At 36.4% G+C, this 14173-nt stretch overlaps 1 protein-coding gene across 11 annotated transcripts in view; it reads right to left on the reverse strand.

Moving 5' to 3' along the window:
* The window catches only part of LOC147148599 (pleckstrin homology domain-containing family A member 7-like), a 105237-nt gene that overhangs the window by 28985 nt on the left and 62079 nt on the right, over nt 1-14173 (reverse strand). For all 11 annotated transcript variants that reach the window (XR_015086411.1, XM_086027560.1, XM_086027562.1 and 8 more), the window contains 3 exons: nt 11703-11810; nt 10499-10571; nt 8389-8489 (listed from right to left, as the gene is read on the reverse strand). Coding sequence is in view for 10 of the 11 variants with exons in the window: in XM_086027560.1 (XP_085883686.1) it covers nt 8389-8489; nt 10499-10571; nt 11703-11810 (282 nt within the window). In the remaining variant the exon portion in view is untranslated. The remainder of the gene's footprint in view (nt 1-8388; nt 8490-10498; nt 10572-11702; nt 11811-14173) is intronic.

A 14173-nucleotide genomic window follows, 5' to 3' on the forward strand; every position in this document is an offset into this window, starting at 1 on the left:
CCCCCCCTGAAAGGTGGAATTCGTCAAATTCGTCGTTTATGGTGTTTTTTTTTTTTTTTTTTTGCTTTTCTTTCCAGATCCATTATTGAAGTGGTCCCCAACCAACGGCCCACAGTCGTGTCATTTGGTCCCGGGCCTACGGCTTTATGGCTGGATTTGTTTTTTTTCCTGTACAACTGTTTTTGACTGAAGCTAATCAAATACAATTCCACAGCTGGGCATTTTACTAAAATTTCCCGGTCCGTTTATCGCCTTCCGCTTGCAAAGAGCTTCAGCTGGCTATCTATAATAGAGCGGTTCAACACGTTGCGGAGGGAGTAATCATCGACTCTACTGTATGGTGGCTAAACTACACTTCTGAAAGCTATCGTTCTCAGGAATGGAAGACGAGGCAAGACGGAGAAGCCATGCTAATTGCTAAACTAACCTAAGATTGACATGTTATTTAACATGGAAATTAAGGGCTTGAGTGATAGAGTACACTTTTCACATAAATCTGGCCGGTACCGCCTTAAAACTGAGCATATCCAATTTAGAAGAGCAAAATACCAGGTAAATAAATAAGCATCTGGACACTACAGAGAAAATTATGCTGAAATTAATAGCGCTAAGCAGAACCGGAAATTATTTATGGTCCATTACGGCCTATGTCATCTGGGAGGAGTGGCAAATAAGGAGGAGTGGCATATAAGCTTAAAAAATTATATAAATATGAATAATATACATCCATTCATTCTCTGAACCGCTAATCCTCACTAGGGTCGCACGTCCCTGGTATTAACCTGCAAAAAATTGCTCCTAAAAATGAAAAATTTGCTCCTCAAATGATGTCATCGTTGATCAGAGAGAAAAAAAAACGTTATTTTGAGTCTTGAAGGTAGATGCGCCTTGAACAAGAAGCCCCACAAAAACCCACAAATGTAAAAGTACAAAGACAAAGAAAAAGCAAACAGAGCAAAGTGTGACACAACAACAAGTTGATCACCATCATGCACAGAGACAAGTGACAATGTGTCATGTACAGTATATTCCCACAGCCGATAAAGGGAAGAGAGTACCTATTTTATGTGAGGACTGTCAATGCGACACACTCGCAGGGGTGTGTGGGAGTGATGTCCCGGTCGGGCAGGCAACAAATAGGAAGAGAGGGAAGAGGAGGTGGAGGGTGGAGGTTTAATTGTCACACTTATCATACACCATCTTATCAGCCCTGACCTACAGATCTGTTGGCAGTAGAGTGGTACCTTGACTGACATGTTTGTAATGTTTTTTTTTTAATAATAAAACTATCACTCTATGGTATTTGAGTGTATAAATAATCACAGTATGAAATAGTTAAGACAAAAATAGAATGTCAAGAGTTAAACAGTTTTGGCCACGTGTTTTACTTTCATTGAATGAACATTGTACTGCTTCTTTTGGTGTGTGCGTTTTGGCAACCAGGGGTCAGTATAATACGTACATTTACTATAGATTTGATGATGTAACATGAAGATGACCATTGCAACTAAGATGTCATGATTAATTGTTTTTTTGCAGAGGATAAAGAATATATGGCTGGGTGCTGCTATATTGTCTGTTTACATGTGTTGCTGCAGCAACTCGCCGACTAAACGAACTATTAGAGGCGGACCGGCCTATAGATGGGAACTATATTTCGCCCTAGAAAAAAAGGCGAATAACGGACGACGGAAGGGTACCCACGCTGCAGACGGATGACGAATAACGGGCGCTCAATTTTTAGTAAAATGCCCAGCTCTGATGGTTAGCAAAAAAAAGATCACTCATTAAATTAAATATTTTGTTGCAACTGCCCAAGTGACAGGTTGTAGTTTGAAAAAGTTGTGCACTCTGAGTCAAGGTACCACTGTATTTTTTTGGGCACCAGATGGATTGGCTTTAGCTGAAAAGGCCTTTAAATAAAATAAGAGTGGGCTAAAAAACATGTATTGAATGGTATGAGTGCTAACTCCCGTCAAAAAAAAAAAGATTGATGTCTGACTGATTTATTACCCTACCATCATGTACAGTATAATGTAACTTAGGGATGAATTCCACCTGCTAAGTATTAAAGTAATTCATCATGACAGCTGAAAGTTTTATGTTTTCAATTGGGGGTCATAAATTCCTCATAATTAATCAATCCCTTTTTAACGGATGTTATATTGCCCTTCTCTCCATTATCATCAATTTAATTACGAATTAAAGCATTAAATATTAATTACACAATGATAAGGTCTTCAAATGAGCTTGGCTGTTTGGGATTCCTCCAGCTGCGGGTGTGCATGTTTTCCCTTCAGCGCCACTTCCCAAAATAAACCGGAGACGTGTTTATTTATAGCCAGAGGCATAGAATCCCAAATGTGATCCAGCGTGGCGGCAAACCGCTCCCACCACGGCATGCCGGCAATAGCTCATTCAAACATAACAATATCAATTAAAATATGACTTTGACATGCTACGTCCATTCATGGTAGCTCTTATTAGCAACTGTGTACACATCACCTTTTCACATGAAGAGTCTTGAAATATATTTTTTTCGTAAACTGGATTAAGTCAAAAGTTAAGTCAAAATTCATCCCATTAAATCATTTGTTGAGTGGTTGAATATTGGTAAAATAGAACAATTATAAGCACATTTCACTTTTTAAAAAAATAAATAAATCACTAGTTAATTCATAGTAAGATAAATGCTAGAAAATTAGTCACTTATATTTGTAAAACAAATAATGTTACAAATTCATTGTTATTTTGTTTTTATTCATTTAGGTCATTTAATAATTGATTTATTCATTTCTTAATATTTTTTAAAGAATATTGAATACATTATGTATTTCATTTATTTTAATAAATGATTGATTACTAATAATATAATAGAAAATAATATGGTATATACTTAATCTATTCTACATATTTATTATAATATAATAGACAATAACATGGCATATATTTAATCTATTTTACATATTTAATCTGGTCCACTGAGCATTTACATTCCTAAGAGTCCTGTAATATTATTTACATGCGCTGCATTCATTGTATTGTTTTAGCTGCTTCTTCATACAATTGGTTACTTGTACATTGTGGGTCAAATTTATCAATGTTTTATTTCAATTTGAAACTGGGAAAAAAATTTTTTGGAAATGTACACAAATATAGCAGGGTGGCCTAGTTATGTTCTATTATTTTTATTCCATACAGTAAACTTTGAAAGATTTTTTTTTTCATTTCTGTGGTGTATTCACTATATTGACCCCGCAATGACACAACGGTCGAAGAGGGGAGACGTTATGGTTTGAAAGATTAACACCGCGCTTGTATGTAATAACACAAAAAGTACGGTACTTCAAGAACGATTAAATTCAAATGTATTGCACATAAAAGTTAAAAAGTGCAACTTTTTTCCAAATAAATAGTTTAACATGAATTGCAACTGTATTGTACTGAGGGTTAGGGGTTGGGGTTACTGAAGGTAGAGTCACTGCACTGTCATTAAATAATGTACAATGCTTGAAAAGTAAAGAATGTTGCACTGGAAGAAAAATAACCTGGCTATATGCATAGCCATCTTCATTCTAAAATGTTTGATTGTAGTACATGTTTAAAATGTTGGAGATTTTATTTGTATTTAATTCAGTGATTCTTTACGGTACCACAAGATGGAGCCCATGTACCATACTCAGAATCAATGGTCGTTTTTTATATTTTTTTTATACTTTAAAAACAATTTTTTTTATAGAACTCTTTTTGATTAATTTCTGGGTTTTTCCAAGGTAGTAGTCACGCAAAGAAAGATAAAAAACAAATGGTTTAACGTCCATCAACATTTTTGCTGTACCTAAGAAACAAACTGGAGGGTTCTTGAAAAATGAAGAAAAAAATTAATTTCATAGTAAAATAAAAATCTGACAGTCTGTCAGTTTTAAAAAACAAATGTAGCCCCCCACCATAGACGAATAAAACCCCACGTGCGTTGACTCTAGTTACGGAATTGTGCCAAAGGGAAACCCATTCCACAGAGGCGTCACTATTAAAACCACCTCTGACAGCCGGAACAAATTTCACTGCAGCAGGTGCTCGGTGCCAAATTATGCCGGAGGGCTTTACCCCTTACCAGTAGTAAAAACGTGTCTAATATTAACACATGTGCCAAGATGATCCAAAAAGCCATTACAATTATGTAAGGTTGGTATGAAAATTGAGTTATCATAAAGTATTTCTGAAACATACTTCAGTGTCTGCTTGGTGTTGTCGTCAAACGGTTTACCTACAGATAAAACGGAAATAATGTGTACCGGTTAGTATTGTCTGTAGAATTTTCAACGACGTCGATTCCTTTTGCACTAGTTGTATGGCTACTGCTGCTCTGGCAAACTGAACTATATATTTATTACTGACGCAGCCCAACAGCAACAGGGAAAAATCTTGGTCTCCTTTTCTTCCTGCTTGGATATTAATTTTCCTTGGATCCCCCAATGCTGCTTTTGTATTGTTTTTTTTTCTTTTTGCATGTTGATTGCATCTTTTTTTAGAGTGCAATTGCTGATATTGCTGCTGTAAATCTATTTCCCTCACGTGATGAATAAAGTATCTATTTATCTACGTACCAAAATTAAATGCCTGCACTTTGATGAAGCATAAGCTCATTTAGCGCAACAACACTGGTGATAAACAGATAACTGATCATACTGCCAGATTTTCATCCCCTCTTAGCAATCACTGGTAACCTTTTGTGACGATCTTAAGTTACACCAAGCATATCATATGTGAAACGTAAGGTTTTGAGGCTTCTATGTTGTCAGTGTGGCATTTTTTTTTCTTGAAAAGCCGTATCTATACAGTGAACCCATTTTTTCATGGGGGACGCATTCCAGGCCCGTCTGCAATAGGTATAAAAAAAATATATATATATAATAATAATAATAATAATAAATATATATATATATATACATATATATATATATATATATATACACACACACACACACACACACACACACACACACTAGGGCTGTTCGATTTTGCCTAACAAGAAAATTCAGATTATTTTCTCTCTAACACGATTCTACTATTACGATTTCGTTGTAAAATAATGAAAAATGAAGTATTTTGAATGTCTTTTATTTAAATTTAATTTTTCTTTCTTTGAACTCAAAATGTCAGTCAATTTAACTTAATACACACAGAACAATCCATTGGGATTAACAGCATTTTACTTACACAATAGATTTCAGATCTGTTCTTAATTAAACCAATAATGACAGAAGAAAGTGCATATACTATCTGAAACGAAATAATTAACATGAGAGAAGGTAGACAAGTCTGTAAACAGTCTGTCAGCAAGTCAATTTGCCAAACAGCGAGTGACTAGCCTTTCACCTTTCTCCCTGGTCTTACTTACATAAATCAAAGATTAGTGGAAAACTGTCACTCAATAATACAATGCACTGTCAAGCTTAAGTACGAATGCATAGTCCGGCTGGACCAGAGGTCCGTGGTAGAGGAGAAAAAAAGCCTTTCAGACGTTGAGTTATTTGCTCCCGGGTTGCATTGTGCATGCAGGGCACACACTACACTGCAGATCTATACTTGCCCGTTTTATTAACTAAACGCTCACTTGCCTGAGCAAATAGCAGAATCGCCGGTAGCCATGGATGTTGTTGTTGTTGTTATCGGACTGCGCGCTCATGGGAGGAAGCGGAAATGCAGAGGAAACTACGGTGGCTTAGATACACCAAAAATAACAAAATTGAACGTGCCGATTTGAACGTTTTTAAAATCGTTTTATCCAGAAAATTCGGTTACGGTTCAAATTCGCTTAATCGAGCAGCCCTAATATATACTGTGTGTATATATATATATATATATATATATATATATATATATATATATATATATATATATATATACTGTGTATATATATATATATATACACAGTATATATATATATATATATATATATATACTGTGTATATATATATATATATATATATATATATATATACTGTGTATATATATATATATATATATATATATATATATACTGTGTATATATATATATATATATATATATATATATACAGTATATATATATATATATACATATATATATATATATACAGTATATATATATATATATATATATATATATACATATATATATATATATACAGTATATATATATATATATATATATATATATATATATATATATACATATATATATATATATATATATATATATATATATATATATATATATATATATATACAGTATATATATATATATATATATATACAGTATATATACATATATATATATATATATATACATATATATACATATATATATATATATATATACATATATATACATATATATATATATATATATACATATATATATATATATATATATATATATATATATACATATATATATATATATATATATATATATATATATATATATATATATATATATATATATATATATATATAAAAGATAGTTTTACCCCTCACACATTAAAAAGATCCACACTCATTACAACACACTTAACCTTATTTTGAAATTGTAAAAATATCTAAACACCAAGAAATTATTTCAAGCATAAATTTAATACTCTACGTATTGCAGTGTCTGTGTACATGCATGTGCCTTTAAGAGGCGGGGCCTGGTGGGGTGCCATGTGACGTTGGCAAGTCTCCGTTTGAGTCTATGGGTGTGAGCTTTGATCGAAGCAGCTCCTGCATCCAGTGTGCCCATTGTGCTAATGTGTGTTACCGTTTTCCCTGTGTTCAATAAACAGCTGAAAAGTGCATTGGCGTTACAAAGTCACATATGGAAAAAAATGTTTCTATTAGGAATGTGCGCGACTAGTCGTTTAATCGTTTAACCGTCTACGATTTATTAAACGTTTAGTATTTTACTAGTCAGTTAAACGCTGCATTAGTATCACGCAAATTGTTCCTCACGCCTCTGCCCATACGCACACATAGTAGGGGGCGGGGACACTAAGTTTGGGGAAGAAAAGTACATACAAAGTATTTTGATGCAGCAGATGACAACAACGTCGTCTGTAGGCTTTGTAAGCATAAACACCCTTACAACCACTCTCCCGGAGCGACGAGAAACCACATCCAAAGTAAATCTCGATGGCGGCGGAGCCAGGCAGACGAGCATGAGAGCGTTTGTTCCAGCCAGGCGCTGCGATGCTCACCACACAGCAAAGATTACCCAACTAATTTGTAAAATGACGTGACATGCTGCTGCTTTCTTTTGTTGAAGGCAAATGAAAAATTTGAAAAATGTTTTTTTCGAGAGTAGCCATAACCAAAGGAAAGAGTAGATACTACGAGCGTTTGAGCTCATCAGCTATGCAGCCAATGCTATAACTACGGATGGACGTCCATAGCTACCGGATCTTACATGACTATGACGTGTATAACGTATGTGGACGAAGGACATCTCCGCAGCTGTGTTCTTCAGACATGCGACTTGGAGGAAAGACACACAGCTGAAAACTTGGCTGCTCTCCTGCGGAGTGTGATGGGTACGTGGGCACTAGAAAATAACGCCGTTGCCTGTGTGCATGATAACGCACCTAACATGGTGCTGGCGAATGAGACCCTGCTGGACTGGGAGTCGGTACCATTACCCATTACGTTATTCATAATAAATGCCATGCATTGCATTGGCAAATGTATCAGAAATATATTTCTCTTTCAATTGTTCACTTTTATTCAGTCAGTTGTTGTTACATCAATAGAATTTAAATGAACAAACTGTCCTTAATGTTTGGGCTAAAATAGCCCCTACTGTAAATACACAAAACATTTGCATTTTACACTTTTAATTCAATATGTATTAAATTTCAAGTTTTCTTGCTTATAGACTAGTCGACTAGTCACAAATAAAATTTGAGACTAGCCGGCGGGCAAATTAGTCGAAATTCCCATCCCTAGTTTCTATGTCCTTCTTTTGGTGTTTTATGTGTTTTTATTGTTGTTAACGTTTTAATTGTTTCGAATTATTTAATAATAATAATAATAATAATAATGCATCAGATTTATACTGCGCTTTTCCAAACACTTTACAATGGAGTAAAGTGTTTAATTTTTAAGTTTTAAGTTTAAAGTGTTTAAGTTTAATTTTCTTTCACGTAAGGCTAAGTAATTTTTCGAGCAAAAATATTTGTAAAAGATTTTAAGATTAAAATAATAGGCCAGCAGTTCACGTTTGACTAATAGTGCAACATAATCAATTCTCTTTCGGATAATTATTTAGTAAGAAAGTCCCTCAAACTTAACTTTTAATTAATATAGTAAGAAGTAGATTGATCAGTTTCTGCATAAGATAAGGCTAAATGAAAGAGGAGGCCAACGTACCTTGAAGGCATACTTGCGGCTGATGTGGTCCTCGGGTCCCACGGGTGAAATGACATAGCTGGGAAGTGGAATGCTGCCAAGGACCGCCTCCTCTCTGCTGTCTGCGTGTGGTGAGTGAGGGGGTGGGGGCAAATCGGCGGGAAGAAAGGGTGAGGAAGGAATAAGAATGAATATTTATTACCTGCTAATTTCATCTAATTTTTGGAAAACATACACAAGGAGTTAACTCGTGTTTTGTGACCCTTATTTAAAAAAAAAAAAGGGGGCAGGGGGAAACAACCTCAACAAGGGGCGACACGAGAATAAGTATATACTGTACATGTGTACCCTGAAGCGAAAGCTGAAAGGAATAAAAGGACCATTTGACCGTAAAATACATTTCAATTTCAATTATTTCATAGAAATAATTTTGTTCCACTTTTCAATTTCCACTTCAATTAATTAAACGAAGCCAACAATTTAACCACAATGTTAAGGTCAACAATTCCCATAATATGTGAGCGTAGTGGGTTTCCATCTTAATTAGTTTCTATAAATAACACTAAGTATTTGTTCCCACTGAGGGTGTGTGTGTATTTGCGTGTGTGTGTGTGTGAGTACTGAACAATTATCACATCATAAAATGTTGTTACAATGTGGAAAGACGAATCAGCACCTGTGCCCGCCTGATGTCCCGGGTGCCGATAAAGCCGGATTAAAAGGGAGCTAATTGTTTAAAAATAATACAAGGACCTTTGGAGGAGACATTCCCTAAATGTCGGTCTGTGAGGGCTGGTGTTTTTATCTGCACTCTCACCACACACAAGCACTTGCACAATGCTAATATATGAGCCAGACTGGAGTCAAGACGGCTTAAAATGTTCTTGAGGCTCCTAAGTAAAATAATTGAATGGGGAGGAGGCTTTTGATCGTGTTGAGTGCAGAAAAACACCTTTGAAGTGATGAGAGAAAAGGGTGAGAGAAAAAAAGAAGAAAAGAGATGAAGAATTGATTTCTTTACTGAAGGCAAGGGGGCGTGTCCGAAAGTGTTTGATTGACATGATGAAGATGAAATGACACATAAAAGTCGTGGGGAGCAGATGGAGGTGGATGCAAGCGTAATTATTCATCTTAGCGAGACATTTCAGACAATTAATTCTGCTTTCCAATACTTTTCTGTCCCCAGTGTGCACAGGAGGCCCATAAAGGCATGCTTGGATAAATTTGCAACACATTGGGTATGAATTCGGAGTTTTTCAAAAATGACAAGAAGGGAGACAGACTTAATGTTAAAGACAGAGTCGCTGAGTGGTTCTCAGAAAGTATGGTCCAGGAGGTTAACATAAGAGGCCAAAAAAGAATTTATTCAAAACCAGGTCAAAATGTTATATGCTTTGAATCAAACTGTGTGAATAAATATAGTTGAGTCAGCCCTTTTTTCACAAGAGATTGTTGAATGTAATGGTACTCCATTGTTTCATATTGGAGTGCTTGGTACCTAAGCACCAAGCACTCAGCACTAAAGTAAAAATATTTGTCATTACTTTTAGACTTGAAAAGCTTCACTACCTTCATACAAAGATATTCAGTTGAAAAACTTGTACAAATTCTAATTATATGTAGAAAATTACCTCTGAATGGTGAACATTGGCTGTCATGTTACGCGTTGTTACAATTGAGGATCCCGTGAACACCACAACTTATTAGCTGTTCACGTCGCAAAATACGAAACGCCTTCAGCTGAATCGTGCGCTGACTCACGCGCAAGAATACACTGAAGAAAATCAGCGTTTGATGATTCCGCTGGACCATATTTCTGGGAAACACCCCTCTACATATCGTCACTGTCCTGTGAAAAACACGCATGTCCAATTTTGGAAAATGTTTTCATTTTCACGATAATGTGATGTCTGTAACATGGGAACACCATTCCGGGAAAAATAAGAAAAATAAAAACAACATGGACATAAGTGTTTTTCACAGGACAGCGACAATATACTAATGTAAAACCCAAAAATTGATTGAGCTGAACTAATACGTTCGAGAGTCAAGACATGTGGTCGATCCACAATATTGTTTTCACCCAAGTTAATCGTTGAATACATCAAATTAAACATGATTGAGTTATTACCTTTGTAGTAGAAGAGGCAGAATTCAGACAAGACAAACCACTTCCTCTTCCAAAGACGCATCCCGGAGCTGTCCTACAAGGGGACGTGAGAGGAATGCAGAAGCAGAGTCAAGAAGTGACAATGAGCAGGTGAGACACATCGCTTGTCCTCCTTCAACGGATCAGTGGGACTGACGGCCAACTTCTTGAGTACGATCTCGGGATATAGTTGTGAACACAACCCAAGGGAATAAAAACACAAATCTGAACCAGCTGCATGTTCCTTGTCATAATTGTGTGTGTGGATACAATACACTACTGCTCTTTCCTTTTTTGGGATTGGAATTACACTGCATGATTCATGATGTCTTTTTTTTTTTTGCTCTCAAGTGGCGCAGTTGGAATATGCATCATTGCAGCGTAAATAGAAAATATATGTGGATCACATATCTTCAGACTGGAGTCAGACCTTGTCCAAAAGTGGTTAAAATTCTGATACGTATTGGAAATCTGCCAACGTCCTCTATGTGACGGACAGGTCCAGGCGCAGAGTCACTGTAACCCTATATTCTTCGTTGTCATGTTATTGAAATCATCATTTGAAAACGCAAACACTTGAAGAGATTTATAGAAATGATGTGTTCCATATTGATATTTATCAATTTCCTAACTTGCTAAATCATTAACATGATCAGTGTCTTCAAAAGTTCACGTCGATGAATATCACTGACTATTAATAGTAACATACAGTAATTGAATGTAATTTGAGCAAATGTGTTATTTGCTAATTGTGTATCAAACAGCCTTTCACATTATTCAGTAGCCAAGAAGCAGCTCAGTTTCAAAAAAGGTTAGTGACCCCCGCCGCTGTACACCCACGATACAAGCTGAATCTATATTACAGCGAAAGCACTGACAATTAAATATGGTCTAAATATGCACCAATGGACATATAGAACATTAAATATGCTGTAAATATACTACATTAGAGGTGAATAAAAGTGTTCTAAATATGCACCGTCACATGGACAGAACAATAAATGTGCTACAATAAATGTGTACAGGAATTAAATATGGTCTATATAAGCGGTCAATATCCATCAATGTAAATCAAGACTTAACAGAAGCTTATCGACTATTTTGTATACGCATGTACGTGTGTATGTAGTGTCATTTAGTCGCGTATGTGCGCGTATGGGTGTGCGTGCAGTGTGTAGCTCCAGACCTGTTTGTATAGCCATCCTCGGACCACAACAGGCACATTGGGGTTCCTCTTAATGGCCTGCTCTCGCTTGCCAAAATTGTGCACCCTGCTGCCACCGGAACAAGAACCCTGAAATAAAATAATCATGCGCGGTCAATGTCACTGAATATATGACTGGAACTGCCCCGTTACCTTGTAAGGTCAATTTGCACCCATTCAATGCTTAACGTCTCAAAATCAATGATAGGTTTACCTAATTCAATAGTGGCAATTGGATAAGCAAAAGATTAAAAGTAAATCATCAATAATATATTTCAGTCTTTCCTGTCCTATGCAGACAAGTGTTGCACGCTTTGGTGTTCTTTTGGTTCAATTTGACCACAGGCATTTTAAAACATTTCACGCAACGTTTAAAACATTTAAAAACACAGATAATACATTCAAAGTCTAGTTAGGTTGTCAACAAACGAACTGACAAAAACAAAAATGAGCATTGGATAGGACTGAATTAAACATGTACATTTACTGGTATTTTAGTTTATGCGGTTTTAACTAAAACAACAATAAGTTAACACGCTGGTATGTTCCTTCCTGTATTATATATACATACCAGTAAATTAACATGATGCTATATTTCAGTTTCTCCTGTGCACATTGTTGTCAACAATCAAACATCAAGTAGGCTAACATACTGGCTAGAGGTTTATTGGTTAGGTTAAACTGACCCGAAAGAACAAAGATGCATACATACTGGAGCAGTATGTACAGGACAGGGCAGCCAGAAATCTATTAAAATGTTAACTGTTATTTCAGTTTACGCAGATGTCACTTTGACATGACATTTTTTACATTTACATGGTGATATATTTCAGTGTGTTCTGTCCTGTGCATATTGTTGTAGTATGCATCGGGACAGGGCAGTCATACAGAAATGTATCACACATTTACTTATTATTTTATGTTGTTTTAGTGACAGCTGCGTAAACTAAAACAAAAAACAGTAAATAAACATGATATATTTGAGTCTGTCCTGTCCTGTGTACAGTATGTCCGTGTTCCTATGGATCAATTTAAACGTTCAGAAAATAGAAAGGTTTAGGTGATTTGTTTCTTGACTACCTTAATAGCATGTGAACATACATTATTCAATGTTTCATACAGTTAAAACAGTCTGAGATCAAAGTGACTCAAAAGAACACTGATGCATACCAAACAATACCCCAAAATTAACATGGTAAATATATAACAATCTTTCCTGTCCTTGTATACAAGACAACAAGACAGGGCTATGAGCCATTAACTTGACGTTAGGCGACTACCCCAAATATCCCACTTGTGTTTTAAAGAGCTAAAACAGTCTGAGCTCAAATTGTTTAAAAGAAAACTTATAGGTGCAACCACAATCCACACAGGACCAGGATGTAACAGACTGAAATTCCACTCATTAGTCTCCATTCAATTTTTCAATGAACATAAATAAAACAACACAGGCCTTCAACCAACCATCCAAGGATGAAAAATGTTACGTGATTTGGAGGTAACATGAGGGCTAAGGCATGTTTTATTTATTGGAATCTTAGTAGTGCTAATGAGAACCACAAATGAACATATTTGGCAACAGACTGTACTCCCAGCAGTACTTTGTCTTCCAGCGTGGACCTCCGCCCACGTACCAGGGTATTCTTTTTCAGGAAGCCTTACTTGTTCTCGTTACATAAGCACAGACCCCTACAAGCATTAGACCATCAGCGACCAAAGAACTTAATAGACTATGACTGAGTGGGAGGCTAGAAGAGCTTTAATTGTGACCTGCAGAACACACTACGAAAGTGTGTAGAAAGCATCTGAAGTAAAGCACAAGATAGAATAGGTGCATGGTCATATGAGTTGGGGAGTTCAAGCAAATCTTTTTCGGGTAAAACTCTTGAAGGTGCACAAAATCAGACCTAAATTAACCGGCGGTTGGGGGCTGGGGGGGCGACAAATGTTCAAAAATGGCTTAACTAAGCATGGTGTATTTTAGCCCGGCCCACTATCGGCCCCCGTGCGTGTGACGTGTTCGCGAGGTGGCCAAAATTAATCTCAGCCTACTCGGTGAAAGGCTTCTTTTTAGGCTTCTTTCTACTCCCGCGTCGGCGCGGGCGACAACTGCTGTTGTAGGGATTGTGGTATTGCCCCCCGGCCAGGACCCCCGCCCCCTCTTGTAATGGTATGCCCCAGTTGCAGAGGGGAGGCGCGGGTTACGTGACGTGACAATGAGGAAATACAAACACGCTTGAGCGCACGTTGCTGTCTCACATGTTGCGATGACAGTTTCCCACACGGAGACGGATGCACCACGCAGCTCGTTAATGCACAGTAAGCATAAGCAAGCTACTCACCCACGTTCCCCCTTAGCCGCCACCTTCCAGATCGTTTTCACAATAAAATTAAATGCATTAAATGCAAAACAACTTGTGTCCACAAGTATATTGCTGACTCAACTCAACTGA

The sequence above is a fragment of the Filicampus tigris genome, chromosome 4 (assembly GCF_054856515.1).
Source record: "Filicampus tigris isolate MCC_2025a chromosome 4, RoL_Ftig_1.0, whole genome shotgun sequence".
NCBI classification, from domain to species: domain Eukaryota; kingdom Metazoa; phylum Chordata; class Actinopteri; order Syngnathiformes; family Syngnathidae; genus Filicampus; species Filicampus tigris.